This window comes from Drosophila yakuba, chromosome 3L, assembly GCF_016746365.2.
Source record: "Drosophila yakuba strain Tai18E2 chromosome 3L, Prin_Dyak_Tai18E2_2.1, whole genome shotgun sequence".
NCBI classification, from domain to species: Eukaryota; Metazoa; Arthropoda; class Insecta; order Diptera; family Drosophilidae; genus Drosophila; species Drosophila yakuba.
The window spans coordinates 14714990-14734638 of NC_052529.2; the positions used below are offsets into that span (position 1 = coordinate 14714990).

The 19649-nt window shown below is 39.6% G+C and overlaps 3 protein-coding genes across 4 annotated transcripts; 2 read left to right on the forward strand and 1 right to left on the reverse strand.

The window, feature by feature from the left end:
- Positions 1–337: 337 nt before the first annotated feature.
- On the forward strand, positions 338–998 carry LOC26535385. The gene is made up of 2 exons (XM_015194957.3): positions 338–596; positions 649–998. Exons 1-2 carry the CDS (start codon positions 338–340, stop codon positions 897–899), a joined length of 510 nt encoding a protein of 169 aa, XP_015050443.1. The 3' UTR covers positions 900–998.
- Positions 999–1432: 434 nt separating this feature from the next.
- LOC6534102 (phosphate carrier protein, mitochondrial) lies at positions 1433–4410 on the forward strand. Of its 2 annotated transcripts, none has more exons than XM_015194958.2 (4): positions 1433–1557; positions 1872–2292; positions 2597–2937; positions 3508–4410. In XM_015194958.2, exons 2-4 carry the CDS (start codon positions 1900–1902, stop codon positions 3845–3847), a joined length of 1074 nt encoding a protein of 357 aa, XP_015050444.1. In that variant the 5' UTR covers positions 1433–1557; positions 1872–1899; the 3' UTR covers positions 3848–4410. The 2 variants fall into 2 exon arrangements, with proteins under 2 accessions (XP_015050444.1, XP_002094788.1); XM_002094752.3 differs by lacking the exon at positions 1433–1557 and adding an exon at positions 1693–1711.
- Positions 4411–4834: 424 nt separating this feature from the next.
- On the reverse strand, positions 4835–14715 carry LOC6534103 (protein phosphatase 1 regulatory subunit 3C-B). Its single transcript, XM_002094753.4, has 6 exons — positions 14264–14715; positions 13707–13868; positions 10848–11210; positions 6557–6763; positions 6185–6497; positions 4835–6122 (listed from the first exon to the last, which is right to left on the reverse strand). The coding sequence occupies exons 2-6, from the start codon at positions 13796–13798 to the stop codon at positions 5946–5948; spliced, it is 1152 nt and encodes a 383-aa protein (XP_002094789.1). The 5' UTR covers positions 13799–13868; positions 14264–14715; the 3' UTR covers positions 4835–5945.
- Positions 14716–19649: the final 4934 nt, after the last annotated feature.

Consider the following 19649-nt stretch of genomic DNA (forward strand, 5'->3'; position numbering starts at 1 on the left):
ATGTATTTTGATTTCTTCTTTATTGTGGTATTAATGAAATACAAAGACCCAGTAAAGAGAATTCTTTAAAATTCATATAAATTGTCAAAAAATCTATTCTTTCGTTTTGTTTTAAAACTATAATTATATACAAATATAATTAAATAATAATAAATAAATAAATTAAATATAAGGACAAACATATACATTTTTAATGTAAATATCCATAATATTATCATTCTTAAAATGAGTTATTTTGGCTAAGCCTGTAACTTACGTAGTTGTACACAGTGGCCTTTGGAAATATGAACATGAACTTCATCAATGCGACCTCATTAAATTATTTGTCTTTTTTCAAATGTCTTTTAATTGTAGATTCTTACTCATTATACTCACTGGGAGCCTGTTACCCACCTATGGCCAAAAAAATGTGTCCATAATAGAAGATGGAAAATGCTTGGACTGTAGAAAGGAAAGTAAGGATTATTGTCGGATTGAAGCGACAGGATTTAGTTGTTATGAAGGAGAATTTTATAGGCGGTTGGGTCATCTGAAAGATGAATTCCCCAAAACAACCGAAAAAGTGGACGTATGCCTTGCACCCGGAATGCATATCGGTATTAGAAGCATTTGCTTAGTAATACAAATATAAATAAATTAATCTTACAGATAGAAAAAATGCCAAAATATGCTGCGTTTGGTCGCCCGAAATCGGCTGTCAAGTCCTTTTAAGTGAAGATCACCAAGGCGAATTTTGCTTCACTTGCAGAGTGAAATATAAAATGGAATACAAAGGCCTGCTTTCCTGTCCGTGCCTAAAAAATGAAGGATCACGCCAAGCCTATGTGAAAACATTGAACACCTTTATGTTTACTTGTTTATTCACAAAGTTATTATTCAGTTCCACGGCGGGGCTATAGCTTAAAAATTTCAAATGTACATGTCATAATTGCAAATTAATTGTTATATCCTTTACAGGGAGTTATTAAAGACCGGGTAGATGTTTTATGTATGTTCAAGAAAATGTTTTATTTTTTTACAATGGTACAAAAAATTAAAAATTGCAACAATTTCTTTAATACATATGTACAAAAATATTCATTATTCTTATGTCTTTGGTACATAGCATCAGCACAATTTCTAAGGTCTTTAAAAGTGGATTTATTGTTTTTAAAGTTGTAAATGAACGAAAAGGTTGCTTGAAAAAATAATACATAATTTATAATAAGTTTCATAAAAGGAAAATATTTTGCAATTTATAATTTAAATTTTCTATTATTTTAGCAAATCATATTTTGCGATATTCTATAAGTAGCGTTTTATAAGTTACCTCATACCTCTTATGTAGATGGTTCGAACCCACGCTAAAGCGCCACCAAAGTCTTGCACCACGGTTTTAGTCCATGGCCTGAGACTTTGGCGTAAGTGTGGCTGACTACCCACAAACTGCAAGATACATTTTTCCAAGCAAAACGAACGCAGGCGTTTTTGGCATTCAGGAGAAATCTTGGGACTTCCTCGAGTCCCCCCTCATTCTTTGAATCCCCGCCTACGAGCCGCTAACGTTGCTGACGAAGAGTAAGTGCGAAAATTCCGAGTGAAAATTGCATAAGTTGTGTAAAAACGAAATCAAAGTAGGCGAGGGGCAGTGCTATTGAGCTGCCTGAAAACAGACTAAATTTACGTTGTTGCTTGATTTCCTCTGCTTTGCTTTTCGGTTTAAAACAGCGTTGTAAGTTTTTGGTGCGCGAATTCTGGGCACGCCGTTATGTAACCTACAAAAGCGAAAAGCAGCTGATTACCCAGCTATTTATAATTAGATAAAGCACATGTCGCCGCCGAGGTATATACGGTATATACGTAACTAATGGATGGCCTCTCTGTACTTTCAGCCGATCCCAGAACTAGAACAGAATCAAGATGTTCTCCAGCTTCTTTGAAACTGCCCGGAACTCGCCATTCCGCACCCCCCTCACGATGGCCAGATGCGATGCCGCCGCCCCAGTGGTGGATCCCCAGCCGGTTGAAGGTCGCCAGATCGCCGCCGCCGCCACTCCGGTGGCCCAGCAGCAGCAGGACTCTTGCGAGTTCGGCAGCAGCAAGTACTTCGCTCTGTGCGGAATCGGTGGCATCCTCAGCTGCGGCACCACCCACACCTTCGTCGTGCCACTGGATCTGGTCAAGTGCCGTCTGCAGGTCGACCAGGCCAAGTACAAGAATCTGGTGCACGGATTCAAGGTCACCGTCGCGGAGGAGGGCGCCCGCGGACTGGCCAAGGGCTGGTTCCCCACCCTGCTCGGCTACTCGGCACAGGTGAGAGATTGGGCTTCACACCAATGGGTTGCATAATGGTCTGGAGAATCCGCATACTCGTGACTCTGTGGGCTGACCTTAATTACACCGGTGTCTGGCTTGAAGTAGATACAAGTGATTCCAATCGATCGATGATAAGGAAGATGGATACCTAAGCTCAATTCCTTGAATACCTTTGGATAACACAACATCTAACGCTTAAATGGCTTCATCGTTATTGAAGATGGAGTGTTAGAAGTCTTCTGCTAATGGGAAAGGAACTGCCAAGAGACAACAGGCTAACCCGCCTCTTTGTATCTTTCAGGGTCTCTGCAAGTTCGGTCTGTACGAGGTGTTCAAGGTAAAGTACGCCGATATCATTGGCGAGGAGAACGCCTACCTGTACCGCACCTCCTTGTATCTGGCTGCTTCCGCTTCGGCCGAGTTCTTCGCCGATATCGCTCTGGCGCCGTTCGAGGCCGCCAAGGTCAAGATCCAGACCATTCCCGGATTCGCCAACAACTTCCGCGAGGCCGTGCCTAAGATGCTGAAGGAGGAGGGCGTCAATGCCTTCTACAAGGGTCTGGTTCCCCTGTGGATGCGACAGATCCCCTACACCATGATGAAGTTCGCTTGCTTCGAGCGCACTGTGGAGCTGCTCTACAAGTAAGTAACATTAGCTCTTCAGATTTGCTCTAGTCTAGTCTAGTCTACACGTTATTTAGCAGGACAGTAGAAAAACCTGTCTAGAGCTGTGCACAATATAATTGCTTTGATATAATTAGAGTTCAAAGGTCTTTGCACAGTTTTAGTTGATCAAAAATGAAGGCGTTTATAATACAATTATACTTTAGTTCAAAATATATTGTTAGCGCGTCAGCAGATAAGAACCATTTCGTATCTAATGGCAGAAACACTACAACAAATTCTTATCTTGTTCATATATAAGAATGTTATATTATCTCTCGATTCGTTTGTTACCTAGGATGGTTTGTCTTAGTGACTTTATTCAATACTATTACAAATGAGAGATAATAAAACTTTCTTATATTCGTCGCAATAGCAATTGATACTACGTTCTTAAGCAACTATTCCTCTCTTAAAGTTTTAATGTAAAAACTAGAGCAAATCTATACCGTTGAAATGCAAAATCTAGAGCAAATCCCCTTTACAATTCGGGTTGTCAAGCCCCAACGAACCCCGTTAAATCAATACTAATGATGCAACTTTCCCCAGGTATGTGGTGCCCAAGCCCCGTGCCGACTGCACCAAGGGCGAGCAGCTAATCGTGACCTTCGCCGCTGGCTACATCGCCGGTGTGTTCTGCGCCGTGGTGTCGCATCCCGCTGATGTGGTGGTCTCCAAGCTGAACCAGGCCAAGGGAGCCAGCGCCATTAGCGTGGCCAAGTCGCTGGGCTTCAGTGGCATGTGGAACGGATTGACTCCTCGTATTATCATGATCGGTACCCTGACCGCTCTGCAGTGGTTCATCTACGATGGTGTGAAGGTCGCCCTCGGCATTCCCCGCCCACCACCACCAGAGATGCCCGCTAGCCTGAAGGCCAAGCAGCATTAAGTGGGCTAGTTCAATCGGTTACCTTAAGGCCAGAGTTCACTAGTTGGAGCGATTGTGGGCAGACCCAGGAGCAACATACTTTGTACTTTCTAACGAATTTCGACTTTAGTATAGCCCAATTGCCTTATACTTGTTTCTCAAAAAGGAATACATTAATGTTGCGTGTGTGCCATTGCACATGTACATTCCAGAACAATACTTCACGCATTTCTCAAACACAGCAGTTATACACACTTTTTTATAAACAAATCTTTCTATCTTTAAAAGCCAAACATTCTATCGTATGCAACTAAGCTACACTCAAGTTCAAAGTATTCAATTCCATATATATTCTGTTATACTATGTGCTATATTTAACCTAACTCCCCATGTGTGTCTAGCTCGCGCTGGAAAGTATGTCCGTATGTTGTCCCTTCGATGGCCGGCCCCTTGTTATCTCCTCCCGCTGCCCCACGTCCCACAGGCCACTCATGCGAATATGATATTAATGCTGTTTCAATTGTCTGACCCGCTACCCAAGAAAGCACTCTGAATAAATTAAATTATAAAATATAAAAACACTACCAAGCTGCGTTTTTTAATCTCGTCTATTTATCGGGAACGCTCGTGGAGATAACCTTATGAGCAATATATGATTTCCCTGACTCCAAAAATTGCATGGTGAGGTAAGGAAACAAGCTGAAAGGATCCCGAAAAAGGATTTTTACATTCGGAAATCTTTGTAGCAATTGGCGATTATAATTTTTATCATTTTTAATGAACCACGAAACTGTTGCAACTGTCGTTTATTTTTGTAATGTAATGTATTAATGTAATTTCGTTTACTACCATTAATATTCGAGGTTTTGGCCAAATAATAAATACGAGAGTTAAGTTTTTTCAAAAATATTTATTTTGTTTATGAGCATTGAGCTGAATAAGGCATTGTAGTGGCTCATTGTGCCATAAGTCCAGTATAAACTAAATAATTAAATAGTACGCGTTATATATGGGCACATATATAGTTGATTTATTCACTTTACGTCAGTTGGGCGCCTTACTAACTAAATAACCTCTAAGAACTAAAAACTAGTCATCGTTACACAACTAAATTCATATGTATATAAATGTATTTAACAGGCAATTTTCTGGTATATTGTTTGCTTTTGCTGCTGTATGTACAAATCGCTTAATTCTAGTTAGGTGTATATATCGTATATAGTCGGGGATAGTCTGGATCACACAGAACAATGAGGACAAAGTACTTTGTTGTCTGTAGTGTGGTGATGCGAAATTTGCTGCGTTGTTTTTATTTATTATATAATGTATTGCAGGACGTGTTTTCTTCTCCATAACAAGCCATTTCAGTCTTAGCGTTTCAAGTAACCAAAAAGATAAAAGTGTATAATGAAATGAAAAGAACAAAAATTAAAAGTAATAAAACGAATTAACTTAGGTCTACAATTTTGTTGTTGTTTTCTTGTGTGGTTGCATAATGTGTGTTTTGTTTGTTTTTGTTTTGTTTTGTTTTCTTTATTTTGCAGTTGCAGTAAATTTCGAAACAATGGTTTGCTTGGATGCTTCACGCCTCAAAATTCATCTTTCATTTTTATAAGGTTTTTTTCGTTTTTAGTTAACATAAATCTAGTATCAGTTATATATGTAGATGTAGACGATCACACAGGCATACAGGTAAACATATAAATCTATCTTTTTCCAAAATTCTTTACAGTCGAACATAAAACATTTTAAAAGGTCAAACATAGAAGTTACGATTTTGAAATTCCATCAAGTTGACTAAAGACAAGACATACAAAAATTCGGGCTTCGCTTAGTAGAAGTAGTTATAAGCCCTCCTAACTCATTTTTCTTTGAGTAAACCTCAAGTCAATGGCACATTCAAATTGGGATATTTGTACCGGGTATATAAGCTTAGGTCAAAAAGTTTCGTTAGCGATAAAAATCTTTTGGACTCTCTCTCTGTCAATAAAACTGATTATAACATTTGAAATCTGTTCCAATTCTGTTTCTTTCGGTTTCTTTCTGTTCATGTGGCCTAAATGAGAAACTTTATTCAATCGCTGGGGTCAGGAAAATCCAATCCCGTTCCCAGGCGATTTCACCAATACGGCGTATGTGGCTCCTGGTGCCAGCCATTTTGGTCTTGCACCTTGGCCAAGGCATCGGTCAGGGTGGACCTTATTTGCTGGCTCGAGTTGCGATTCTGACCCTTATCATAGGGCGACAAGGCGTTGTAATAAAAGGGCGATCGCTTGCTGATGGTGTAGTTTTTGCCCTGTAAGTAAATATGCATTTTGTAACACATGTTGTGGCTATGTAGTTGTATGGCTAACTTACATCATTATTATCCCAATATTCTGTTTCGTTGGTGCGGTAGCAGATGCAGAATTCCAGGCGCTTGGAGGATGGCGGCAAGGTGATCTTGAAGGAGAATGTATCGAAGACTACATGAGCACAAGTAGCCGGTCCATAGGCCCTGGCGTATGTACAGAAGATGTCCTGCTGGCTCTTCCAATCATCCCAGGTCACACGGACAATGATCTCCTTCTGGAAGTCAATGTTCTTCACCTTGATGGTGCCCACCACAATCGACTCCTCATCCTTGACGATCACATTCTCCAGGGAAACAAAATCACGGTCTATCTTTTGTCTGTGTAAATGCAAATATTTATAACATATACTTTACACTTGCTTAAGTAGGGTACACACCTAAATGATAGATAGTCTGAGGCTGGCTGCTTGAAGTCCACTGTCCACTGATCCGGAGGATGTGGACTGACCAGGCCCTGTGTAATTTGCTCCAGAAACTTCATGCTCCAATAGGGCGGCACATTCGAGGGTTCGGACATCACACGAACCTCGGTTAGCGATAGACCCTCATCATCAGCGAAGATCACATGCTTTTTGGGGCCACGGCTGCAAAAAGTCAAAAGAAATACCATCCATTGAGTACATCGCAATCTATTATAAGCAAATTATTCATTATTAAAATATATTATTAAACGTAGATTTGACCCTGGCTTTATCAGTTTGACTTGACCCCCCATTTGGAATTATTTATTTTATTTCATTGTGGTCATTGACTTGGCATCTTTCTGTGCGCAGATTTCTATTTCTATCCTTAACAGTTTCATTTTATTGCTTTGTTTTGACTTTAGTTTAGCGAACTTCGTCGTTTCCAAATGCATTTTTGAAACCATTTTTTAAAGTTCCTGACAGATTGCTTGACAATTTGTAATATAAAATCCCGATCGAGTGGAAATTGTCTTTCCTTAGTATGTTTTCCCTTTTCTGCTGAACATTTTCATTCCTTGCGTTTCCCGAAAAATTCTCTGCGTCATAAAAAGAGTAATGTGTATTGTGTATTTTTTTTGGATTTATTTTTAGAAGTCACGTACGGCTTTGGCAAAGATTTGCCTTAATCTATATGTAAATCACGCCTACTTTTGCTTTTCCTTTCTTTTTGCCTTTATTTTATTGGGCGACTCTTCCCACGGTGTGGGAATGTAAATAAAACACACCCACTAAGATGTATAGCAAATAGAGGATAACTCGTGATTCAAAATACATGCAATATTCAGCGACATTTTCAAAAAGAAAATTTACTTGAAGTCTGAAATTCCTCGGCTATTAATTAATCCAATAAAGTACAACACTAAGTTTAAGCCAAATGTTTGGTGCTGCTAAATATTTTTCAGACTCTTTGTTTCGCCCTTTTGACTTTTATGTTACTATTACTTCGGTCTAAAATTCGTATAAAATTCTATTTAGAAAGTTGGCCATAAATTCGATAAGATATAGCGACTAATTTTGGCTAATCAGCTTGGGAGGGGCGCGATTTTTTATGGTTTTGGCTGTTGACAAGCCAAAATCGAAAAGTTTCCGTCAGTTAGAACGGACTACTGGCCCCCCACACAGAGCAGACTCTATTTGGTCTGCAAATTGAAGGAGAGTCGGCGGGAACGAATCAAGTGCTAAATATATATGGGAAGTACAAATAGCCAGCAATTGAAATGGCTATCGCCAGACTGGCTCTCTGTTTATTGAACGCCGGCCGTATTGCCAGAGATCGCTGCTGGTGTATAGGAGATCGCAGATCGCAGATCGCACCACTCGACTCAGCCAGAATCGGATCGTAACGACTACCGACTACCGACATCGACATCGACATCGACATCGACGATCACGCATCGAGGGCATGATCGGTGTGCGCCTGCTGTTGCTGCATTTTCTTCAACAGGTTTCTTTGCGATCGCTTATCTGGTGTGTGGGGTGGGCTTCAACGCCCAGCAGGCCAACCAGAAACCGGAGACCGCGGACGGGTCTCATTTTTTACCGACCGCTTTTCTAAAACTTGTCAACTCCAAAAAAATCATTTACATTTCCATTCATTTTTCCCCACACTTGGCTTACATTTTCTCCAAGGGAAACGAGATACGACTATCAACTGTCTTCTCTTAAAAACCAAAGGCAGCCACAATTCCGTATGCGTTACGGAACGCATTTATTTTCGAGGGTCCGGTTTAAAGTGCATAAATTTATAAAACTCCTCAATATGCAAGTCGCATTAAGATCGTTGATGGGTGCAGGAGAAACAAGTTTTGGCTGCAGCAAAAGTGCTTCTTAAAATCGCCACGCTCTTCATGTAAATGAAAATTGTGTTTAAAAATACTTTTTAATTTCCTTAGTTTTCAATTGGCAGACCTTGCTCGAGTTCCCTCATTTTCTAAAGTCAATAACCTGTTCGAAAAAATATTCTGGCAAGACCTGTTGAAATTTTTACAACTGGCCAACTTGATGGTCATTCTGGTTGACCTTACAATTGGGCTACTTTTTTTGTAAATGAATCAAGGTAGTTCCGTCTTTTATGTAGCCAAATTTTCCGTATTTTCTATTTTATTTCCCCCAACAGAATTTTAGTTTTGCCAACTATACCTATCGTTTATATCTTTCGGAAATTTCCTATAAGCACAAAGTCCAATAGTAAGAGACTGAAAATAGTTTTTGCTCAGAAAATGCTGCGTGGATTTGGTTTTTCTTAATTACTGCCTATGGGGAGCATTAAAAAATTTACGAATAAAAGAAATACAATTTTTGTAAATGTACGAAATTCTTGTTCACATTTTTCGGCTAAAGGTGCGCCAACATTTTTACAGCAGACCCATCTGCCCCAGACTCACTTTTCTGATCGATTCACGTGATCTTTGCATGAACATCAGACATATCTCCCCATCTCTATATATAACCTTACGTTTGTGTGCATTCGTATTCCGAGGCTTGTAATGTTGAAATATTTTTAGTTACGTTACACCCGAAAAAAATGCGTCTTTTATGAGATGACGCCTTTCGCCTGAAAGCGATCACGCTTCTATGCTAATAATTCTTTGGCCTTGACGTGAACCGTCTGCCTCGTTTTGTGGTTGATCTTGACGAATTTTGGATGGGAGGGTAATTAAGACAAAAGAAAGCGTTTTCATAGGCTGTCAAAAGTCATTGAAAAAAGTGGGGCTAAATGTCGAGCTGTTGTGATATGTTTCGGAAGGTGATGAATAGGGCTTTCGTGCTTCAAATCTATACTCAACAGTTGAGTTAATTTAATTTATTTTGGATTGCATTACAACGAGCTTTGGTTTTTGAAATTTATTTGAAATTTTTTCTGAGTGGATTTCGTAACTGATAAAACGAGGCACACGAAATACGCAACCGCAAAGTGTACACAAAATCTCCAACAGCAACGAGCACACGACTGGTTTACATTGATAATATTATGGGTAATTGCATTCGTTTGAGTAGCTGTGAGGCTTTAAGCCTGATCTCTTGTCCAGAGGTGCTGCCCAAATAGAAATAGTGTTCGCCTTTGACGCAAATGAACGTATAAATTATTTTCTCTATCTCGTGGCATGTGTATTTTTAGGCATTTCTCAAAATGCCAGCCAGATTCAAGTGCACAGAAGGAAAACTTTTGTAGGGCTCGCTGAAAGCGAAATATATATTTTACAATATATCTGTGAGACCCAAATATTTTCATGGCCTGCATATGGATCGATAATGTATTTACCAATATATAGCGGATAAATGGAAAGGGAAAATAAAAATAATGGCGCCTCGCAGTTGGGGTCTATACTAAATACCAGTCTATTCCCATTTGAGTCTTAAAATGTGCGATTTTTTATCTCAAATATACTAGGCACAGATTTTCGACGCGCGATGCAGTGGCGTGTTTTCATTTTGGCAGATTCTACAGTCATTTAGATAATTTATATTTTGTTTTTGTGAAACTGCATGCTCTTGGATACATATAAAATATATTTTCGAGTATATTTTATGATCTTTTTGCATTTGCTTAGCCTGGCGGCCGTCTGCACTTGGCTTTCTTTGCTTATTTAACAAATGACATGTGCTCGGCTATGACGTCTGTGGGAAAGTTGCTCGACTGCCAACAGATTTTCCTATTCCTTTTACTTGAACTATTGCAAATGCCTCATAAACGATTAATTTTTGTTTATAAAAAGCTTTGGCGGAAGTGGTATTTACCCGGTTTTATAAGAAATGATCTTTTCATGTCATGTTTTTGGTCCTAAACCTAAAAATGATCATACAAAACGCAACAATTAAATTCAAAGCTTTAGGTCAAGATCACACAATTTCGTTTTCTTTTCAGCTCACAAGGTTAAGATTCCCAATGAAAACCATCTATAGCTCCTTGTGTTACTCCGCTTTCTCAGCTTTTCCTTGAGATTTCCCCTCAATTGACTTCTCACTATTTAATGAATCACTTGTGAATTGATACACCCCATTCTGACCACAATTGCCTAGGCTCTCGCACCACCAAGTTCCCATCTAGTTCAGTTGGTGGTTTAGTAAGTGCGGCGCCATTATCTTCGAAGGCCTGACGTCAAAGTGACTGAACCCGCCGGCATTTACCGCCTTCTTGATCGTTTCGGCGCCGCTGTATCGAGTTACCTCCATTACGTAATCTTATCGCCGGCTGCACACTCACCTCACTTCGCAGTTGCTGTCGCTGTCCTTGCTGCACATACAGCTATGGCTGGCACTGTCCGTGACATCGGCGTCCGTCGGCGAGAGATCTGCGGAACTGGCCGTACTGTTCTGGGATTTGTGCAGGCAGGATTTGCGGCTGAGACAGGATTTGGGCTGATTGGTGAGCAGCGGCGCCGAAGCCATTCGCTCCAGGTAACTCCGCCCGGACCGACTGCCCACGCCCAGGGGCGTGGCACCCGCCTTCTGACTGGGACCCTGGCCCTGGACCGCCGCCGAGGCGTTGTTGACCATGGCTTTGGAGGCCAGAGTTATCACTTGGGGCCGGCAGTAGCGCGACGCTCTGTTGGGCTCGTCATTGTAACTGGAAAAAATTATAAAATTAGTTTTTTTCCCAATATGTAAATGTTAAAATTACCATATAACTTATAATTCATTTTCTTTACTATTATTTCCTATTAAATAAGTTTTGCTTAAAAAGACGGCAAGATATTCAATTTGCACTTTACAATCATTTAAAATATATTTCTCTAACATCACTAATTGAAAATACAAATTCTAAATTTAAACATCAGCAGATGGTGGCCATCTTTCAATTGTTTTGACCAATTTTTGTGATGCTTTTTTTTCTCGCTTGCAAAGCAGAAAAGAAATTCCCTGGATCAGTCTTTTATTTCAGGCATCTACGCATTAAGCTGCCTTTTATCAGGCCTGATAAGAGTGGTGGCTTTAATTTTTACTGCCTCAATGGCCGCCTTCATTGTTCGCAGCGGAGGCCTATGTACTGCTCGTATTTGTACTTGTACTCCTACTGATACGTGTATATTGTCTATAAAGAAACATCGCTGATAAGAGGAGTTGCGCGCGACCTCACCACTTGATTCGGGTTTGCCGTGGGTGGGAAATGTATAATGTATAATATGAATTTGAAGCATATTTGTTTGGGTTCTTGGGTGAGTCACTTCCAAAAGTGTATTTCAGGAGAGACTCGCTGGTCTTACTCATTTGGCACAGTTCACATCCCATTGGTAGTTATCATAATTTTTCGGCTAGACATTCATAAAACTAAAAGTCAATGGTTGATAAGGTTCGCTCAATGGGGCTCGCGTGGACTTTTGCATGCTAAACATATGTTGATGGCATGCTGATTCGTCTTTTTCGGCGTGGGCCTGGCTATGGGAATATTTCCGTCTGCTCTGTTGTTATCACCACTTTTTTTTTTGGCTAATTGCCGCTGTCTGGACACTATATCAGCATATTAAGTACTTGAGTTGACAACGTAAGGAATTCAATTGTTTTCGATGACAACCCGCTGAGTTACGTGGGTAGTTTTAAGTATGGGGTGCGGTAAACTGTTGTAAAATCACGCTATGAAATTTCAAGTGAGTTGACGCACTAGCAGCTGAGTTACTTGAGTTGGTTGGAGTACTCAGTTTGTTTGAAGGCATGCCGCTCACGTGCCCCGATAAGAAATGTTGATAGTTAATAGTAGGGCTCTCGCATATACGATTATGTACCTCCCGCAGGTTTATCTACTGAACCTTTTTGTTCTTAACTGATTATAGGCGTTTTCACCGCTTCTTGTAGCGTTTGTTTTGCTTGGCCATACTCTAGATATAGATTTATTTTTAGCTCAAATCCTCATATATACGAATATAAATTATACGAATTTTCGGTATTGTGTATTTATCATTCCCAAAAATAAATAAAATACTCTCCACAAATATGAGGAAAATGCAGCGCGTGCAGCAAATGAAGCGCGCCCAATTGCTTTAATTAAATCAATTGCCCTCGTCTCTGTCTCTGCATATATAGATATATTACCCTTCTTCCCTTTACCAATTTGTCAAATTTTCGGCTTGCTCGTGTGCCCCTGGGAAAAAAACATGTTGCGTCAAAAGCGCCACGCGCAAATTGTCGCCAAGCAAATTTTTGGCGTCACCCCCCCGACTCGTGAACGAATCTCCAAATCTCAGTGGGCTCCACCAGCGAAAGATCAGTGCAGAGTCGGCGAAATGTTTGTTTTGGTTCAGCATTCTGACTTGCCTTGATCTTGAATGCCTGCTTTTCATATTCTGCCAATCTGTTGTCAACCAAAAACGAGCCTTAGTATCACGACACGAATATTTTTAGTGCCTGCATTCATTGTGTTTTCGAAAAGTTCTCAGGTATTAATACATTTCATTGGGTAATACATGTGTTTTCCTGCCTTTGATCAGGTGTCAAAATTTCCATACGACGACACTTGGGACAGCTGTTTCAAATGAATCAATATTGGCAGCCCTCGAAGGATCGATATTATTCGTTTTCTACGTTGTGTAAACATTGGAGTTCTTATATTCATTAAATGGAATTCTGTCTTTCCGTTCTGTTTATTTACTTAATGTGGGTTATGTTTGAGAATTTCGACATTTATATTGATTTTGAATGTTTAAAAGTTTTGTTTAAATATTCACAAAAGAGAACACACAATGCTAAAATTATTAAAAGCCATTTATATCTCTTAAGTTTTATTTTATCTCCCAGTTTAATTCGCGTTACATCACTTGTTTTTCTCAGGTAATCTAAAATTTTTATCGAATTATCGAATTAACGTTTCTCTTATTAACACGTACACGGCTGTTAAATTTATAAGAGATGATTTATCAGAAAATGCCTTTACTTCTTTATCAACCGATAAGAAAGTTAACTTTAGACACAAAAAGAACCTGAGCATTGGTTCTCTTTCAATGATGTTTGGTTATTTAATTTCTTTTGATTGGCTGCCGAAACTCGTGAATTCACTTTGACCAATTCAGCGTTAAATTAGCTAAATTGCTGGGAATATTTATTTATGAGTTCTATAGTTTTGTAAACTTACTTCAACGATTGACGGGGATGTCCGCTCATGAAGTCCGCCAGAAAACTAACGGGTGGACTGTGACTGAATATGGGCGGACTGTGCGAAATCATTTTATATATGGCTTCGATCTGCGCTGATTACAATGATCTCTACAAACAAGGAACTTTGGTGTGGAAGCCCCTGTGGAAAAATATAGAAAATTAACGATTTGTTTTTGGTTTCTAATCGAAGCGCGGCAAAATTTGTACGCTTAATTGGAAAGTAATGTGTAAATAGAATGCATGATCCGAATATATGTAATATATGCTTATGAAAATTTCACATTGATTGCTAATCTCAGGTGGAATCGGAATTAATGATGGTATAATATAGCAATACCATTTCCATAAGAGATAACATTCGAAACGCTATTAGTTTGGTCCAAATGCATGTTAAAATCGGTTTGCTTCAAAACAAGGTGATGTTGATGCTTAGAGCCAAAATTGAAATATCGAAAATGCCCCTCGTATGTTTGAAAAAGTTTTCCAATTTGTATGATATGTATGTTTATTTTGCAGTTTAAGCTTTCAACTAACCGTTAACTGTTATCTCCTCTCTGTTTTCCTCTTCACTTTTGACTTCTGGCTAGGAGGTAAGGAACTATTCTTTTACTTGTGCAGTCAATCACTTTCTTTTTTACTGTGATCTTTCTTTTATTTTATGTAAATTTTTACTTTTTCAATTGTGCATCACGCGTGAGCGTCAGACAATGAAAAACGATCGTTGAGACGGGACCTTAATTGAATTTATTAAAATCCTCCGATCGGCGCACTTCTTTTCGTGGTCACACACACAAAACGACGAACGATTTTTAATAGATTTTTACGCGGACTTTGCTTAAGTGTAACTCAATTTTCTTGTGTCAATTTTTTAACACGGACAAAAAAACAGCAACAACTAGTTTCCGTCGCGTTCCCCGCTTCGTTCCGTTCCACTCCGTTCCGTTCCGTTCCTCCTATGAACCGTGCGCTTCGACGCTGCGAAAACGAATGAAAATGTTTGTTGCTGCAACTTGCCGTTAAGACTTCCCGGCGATCGGATCGGAGAAAGAAAAACACAGAGAGAGAGCGAGAGAGAGGGAGAGAGAGAGTGGGTGTTTGATACCCTTCCAAAGGTAATAGTCTTCAAGTGGAGCGTGTGTACCGTTGTCAGAAGGATATACCTTCGTTTTTTTGAATGTTAAGACAAATAATTTTATCGTCAAAGCATATATTAAATTATTACTTTTTCTTCGTCATCATGTTTTTTAAAATGAAACCTAATTTTTTATTTATGCTAATTACCATATAAAATAGTTCAATCTGATTTTTAACTCTTTTCTTCAAGAAACGTAACGATTTCTCTGCGTTTTAGAGATGCTGTTAAGCCAGGCGTACTTACATGAATCCGGTTGTCATGTCGTATCTATAAGGGCATACACAATTCAACTAACGTAGGACTTGGTTTCTCATTCTAGAATAGCCGTGCTCTCTCTCGCTCTCTGCCTCTTTTTTCCTCACTCCCCGTACCCGTCCACCTAACGACGTGGCTTGCATATTTTGATTGCATTTTGATATTCCGCCGTGATTGTAGTTGTAGTTGCGATTTGGCGTCGGTTTAGTTGCTTTGATTAGTTTTGGCGCCACTGGCGGTGACAAAAGTCAAAACGGCTGTCAGCCCCTCGAGACATGATCATTTAGACGGGGAGCATCCCACCTCCAAACTCGAATTTCCCACTGAACCTCGTGGCGCTCGAGTGAATTTCAAGGGATTTGGCAAACACTTTTTCCGTCTCAGCCTTTAAAACTTTTATCTTATCGTAGTCGATACGCCATAGCCGTAGATCTGATCTGTTCACTAAAATATTTATAGCTATACAAAATACAAATCTAATGTTTTGCATAATAGGAACAATTGGTCAAACAAACTAGTTTTCTATTTAAAAAAAATAGTTTTTACCCAGATATACATACATACATATGTATGTTCACATATATAAGGGACTCTTCCGCACTCAATTGAATATATTCACCACTCGACTCATTTACGAGTGGGTTTTGGTTTTATGTGTTCTGCCCACGCATTTCTTTTGTGTAAGGGTGCTCCCCTGACATCTGTAAATCAATTAGACCTTCCAAGAGTGAATTATGCAAGAGACACTTTTAGCCTTTTTTTAGTGGAAAATTTATTAAAAAGTCATCGAATTCGATTGATATTAGGAGAAGCAATAACAATAAAAAATACCTTTCAAAATAATAAATACTATAAAGACCCATAGATGTGTATGTCATAAAAAGTAACCCCTTTCATTCTTATTTTTGAATATTTTATATGCTTTGATAAGATATCAGCTGATTACGAATGCATTCTTATTCAAAAACGAGTCCAACTCATTAGTGATTATAGCTTAAAATTCCCTATCAATCCCATAAAACTCGAGCGCAAAGTCATTATTAAAATTGAAATCCACACCTAAACCTGCATAAGAGGCTCAAAATTTCAAAGACCCAACTAATGAAGCATTTAAATCGATTTTCCTCGTCGCTTTTTCTTTTCCAATCTATGCATGTAGAGCTCAGGCCAGTTTCGACCCACATGATATCTGTCGTACCCACATCAAAACTGTCCCATGCAAGCGGAAACCGCTGAATGCAGCCGAGTCTGCTCAGAAATGCAGTTTCTGGCTCGACTATTCGGAACTCGAATTTGTGGTTGGGCCTACTCTATATAGAGACTGCATACGATATACGAGTATGTGTCTCTGAGTTTTATCTATGCTCTATTTTTGGTGTGCGTGCTTGGGACACATTCACTCATGGTGGTTGGCTGCATGGACATTCGAGTCTTTTTCGTTTTCGATCAGCGAAATGCTTTCGTAATGCGTGATTTGAAATCACATCTCGAAGCCCATGATAATGCAACTCTCTGAAGAGTTTACGCTTTTTGTCTTTCGACAGCCTCAACGACTGTTAAATGAAAAGGTAGAGGTACTTTGAATGCGCACATTCTTCATTTCTTCTTCGACTGCCAACGCAGCATCCCATTGAACCGCTCTGAAGAAGGGGCTTTCTGTGGACAAAGGGGTTTTTGAAAAGAGGTTGGGGGCAAACAAGCCGGCCGGCTAAGTTGCTTGCCTAGTTGAAAGCTGGTTTCGAGAGATCCCTGCGTGCATACAGAAGTGGTTACTTGAGTGCCTCGTTGCAGTTTGCCGGTCATTTCGTCGGCATAGACCAGATGAGATGCCCCAGGGGCGTAGCATGCACTTTGGAGACTGGGAGTTTTAAGCCAATGAACAGCACAATTGTTGAGAGCTTAGACTTAGATTGGTAAAAACTAGAGTCATATCATTGCCCCCTTTCCTACGTCCTTGTAGTCGGGAATGCCTTCATTCCTTTTTTCAGGGTGCACTCAGGCTTCCTAATTACACTTCTCTCTTTTTTGCTCTTATACGATATTATTCAGCAAGATTTCTCTCTTTGGTTGCACTTGAAATTGCATTTTACCCCCTCCATTGTTTGAACCCGCTGGCAAATTTAGTGGCACACGCTTTTTGCATAAATATATCTTGTCCATTTCTGTGCAGATTTTCATATTTTCTCATGCATGCATCTTGGGGATGCGGTTGCACTTATAGTTTCTTCGGTTTCAACGGATGTCGTTGGGGACCATTTAACTTTTTCAATTTATGCGGGCGACTTTCCATTTTTCACTCGTTTGGGGTGTGGCTGCTGATTTGGTTTGTTATATTAACTATAATGATTTTAATAATAAATTTGATTTTATGTATTTAACCATATACCCCAAAAATAAGATTCTGGTTATTAACTTGCCGATCTACTTCTTGATAGGCCGAAAACTATTAAAGAAATGATAAAAACTATAAAACTACCTACCATTTTGAAAATTTCCACAAAATTTCGCTTCAATAAGAAACGGAATTTCTGTTTATTTCCAGCATGCCAAATCATTCACTAGCTGCGTGAGCCAAAAGAAAACATACAAGTCGCTCGCCTGCGAATTTGGCCCCAAAGTGGAAAGGTACCCAATGTCTAGACAATTCGCCAACAATAAAAAAAATTAAGTCAGGCAACTCGGACTGACTCAAAGCATAATTATTAATTAAACATAGAGACACGCGTCGTGGGACCCACCGCTAAAAAACGTGCAAAAACGGCTGATGAAACTGGTCGACAATCCATATCAGTCGAACCATATTATTATCCATCACCGCCTGGTTGGTTATCAGTTTTTTTCGTAGACCTGATAGCATGTTATACGGAATACCGCATAGTTTCAAAATCCCTCTAGCGGTGATTTAAATTTAGATTGAAGGCGCGCGACTGGTACGATGCTTTCTCGCCTTATCAATGCAGACAAAAGTCAGGACCATCAGGGAGGGATCAGCACCCGAAAGTGCTGATAAACTGCGCAGCATAAACTTAAATCATAAATTTAGAACTGGTTTATTTTCGGAACGCGACAGAAGACAGACCGCCGCAGAGTGATCAGCGATCCGCGATCAGCATGCCGTAACTGACCTAGATCACCTGATCAAAGCGTGATCGCCAAAAGAAAGAAAGAAGCCAGAGGCTGCGGTGTACGAGTATATTTGGCTATACTCGTATACTCGTAGTGCGATGCCCACTACTCTGATTTGTTTACTTTTCGCTGCGTTCTCATAAATCAAAATTAACCATGGCTGCGAATTCCTTGGAACTCTTTGTATTAAACAGGCCAAGATGAATACGTTTCACATGAAATATAAGTCTACTGATAGACCATATAGATTTACACTACGCGACATACCAGCCTGCTGAAAAATTCGATTCTTCTTTAAACAAATCCTCTGATTGCTGCTTTAAATCGGAATTTAAATCAATTTAAATGGAAGTAGTAATATTTGTAATAAATATTTAAGGATTTTACAATTATTTTGGTTACCATTGAAAACTAGCAAATTCAACATACTCGTACATTTAAGTGTTACAATCTCTTGGCATTTATTTGTTGGCAAACACCTCCTGATTAAGAAAAGCGCCTTCTTCCGCTGCGGAAATCGAAAAGTCGCAAAATGTCTGCTCTATAAATAAAGCTAGGAATTGGCATTTCAACCGATGATCCTTTTCAATTTCTGTACGGGGTCATAGGCAATCTGAGATCGCAATCTGCGTTTTGTTGCGTGTTTTGCTGTCAATGCGATCGCGTAATTTTCCATTGCAACTACTGCAATCGATACTCGACGATCAGCATTAAAACAAACTTAATTATGCGATTTATTATGCAAATATATACACGCGCGTATATATAGAAAGCCAAAGCTTTCACGCAAACAGCAGCCGCAGCCGCATCTGAATCCGAACTCGACCACAACTGATCACGTTTTCGCCGGCTGCCTCAGATACTCGTAATCGGATGGCGATAGTTCCATTGACATCGCCAGACGGGCCCGGCACTATACACTACGGTATCTATATACATATGTATATAGTACAATTATCTGGCCAGACGGGAGGTGCTAACGCCACACCGTCTGATATCGCATGTTGGTAGTGGGTTAGTAGTCGTAGTGAAGAACTCCCCAAACACCCTAAAAATAGGCAGACGAAACCTCTTCATTATAGCCCTGTTAATCGCCAAACAAACAGAAGGTGCCACTATCAACACACCTGTCGAAACAGAGTCGAGAGTTTGGCCAGCCGAGTGTTTACTGTGGCTAATGTATTTGAATTGCAAGTAAGTTGCCTCCAAGTCAATGGCGTTTTGTAATACCTTCCGTTTGATGAAGTAATTGGCAGGCGACAGCTTTATAATAGGCATTTTTTTAACACTTGGCAGAAGGTTTCAACAAACAAACCACAATTATTTCTCTACGGAGAAAATATTTATTTTTTATTCAATAAAATAAACTTTATAAAATTCTTAGGTAGTCTTTACTATGCATTA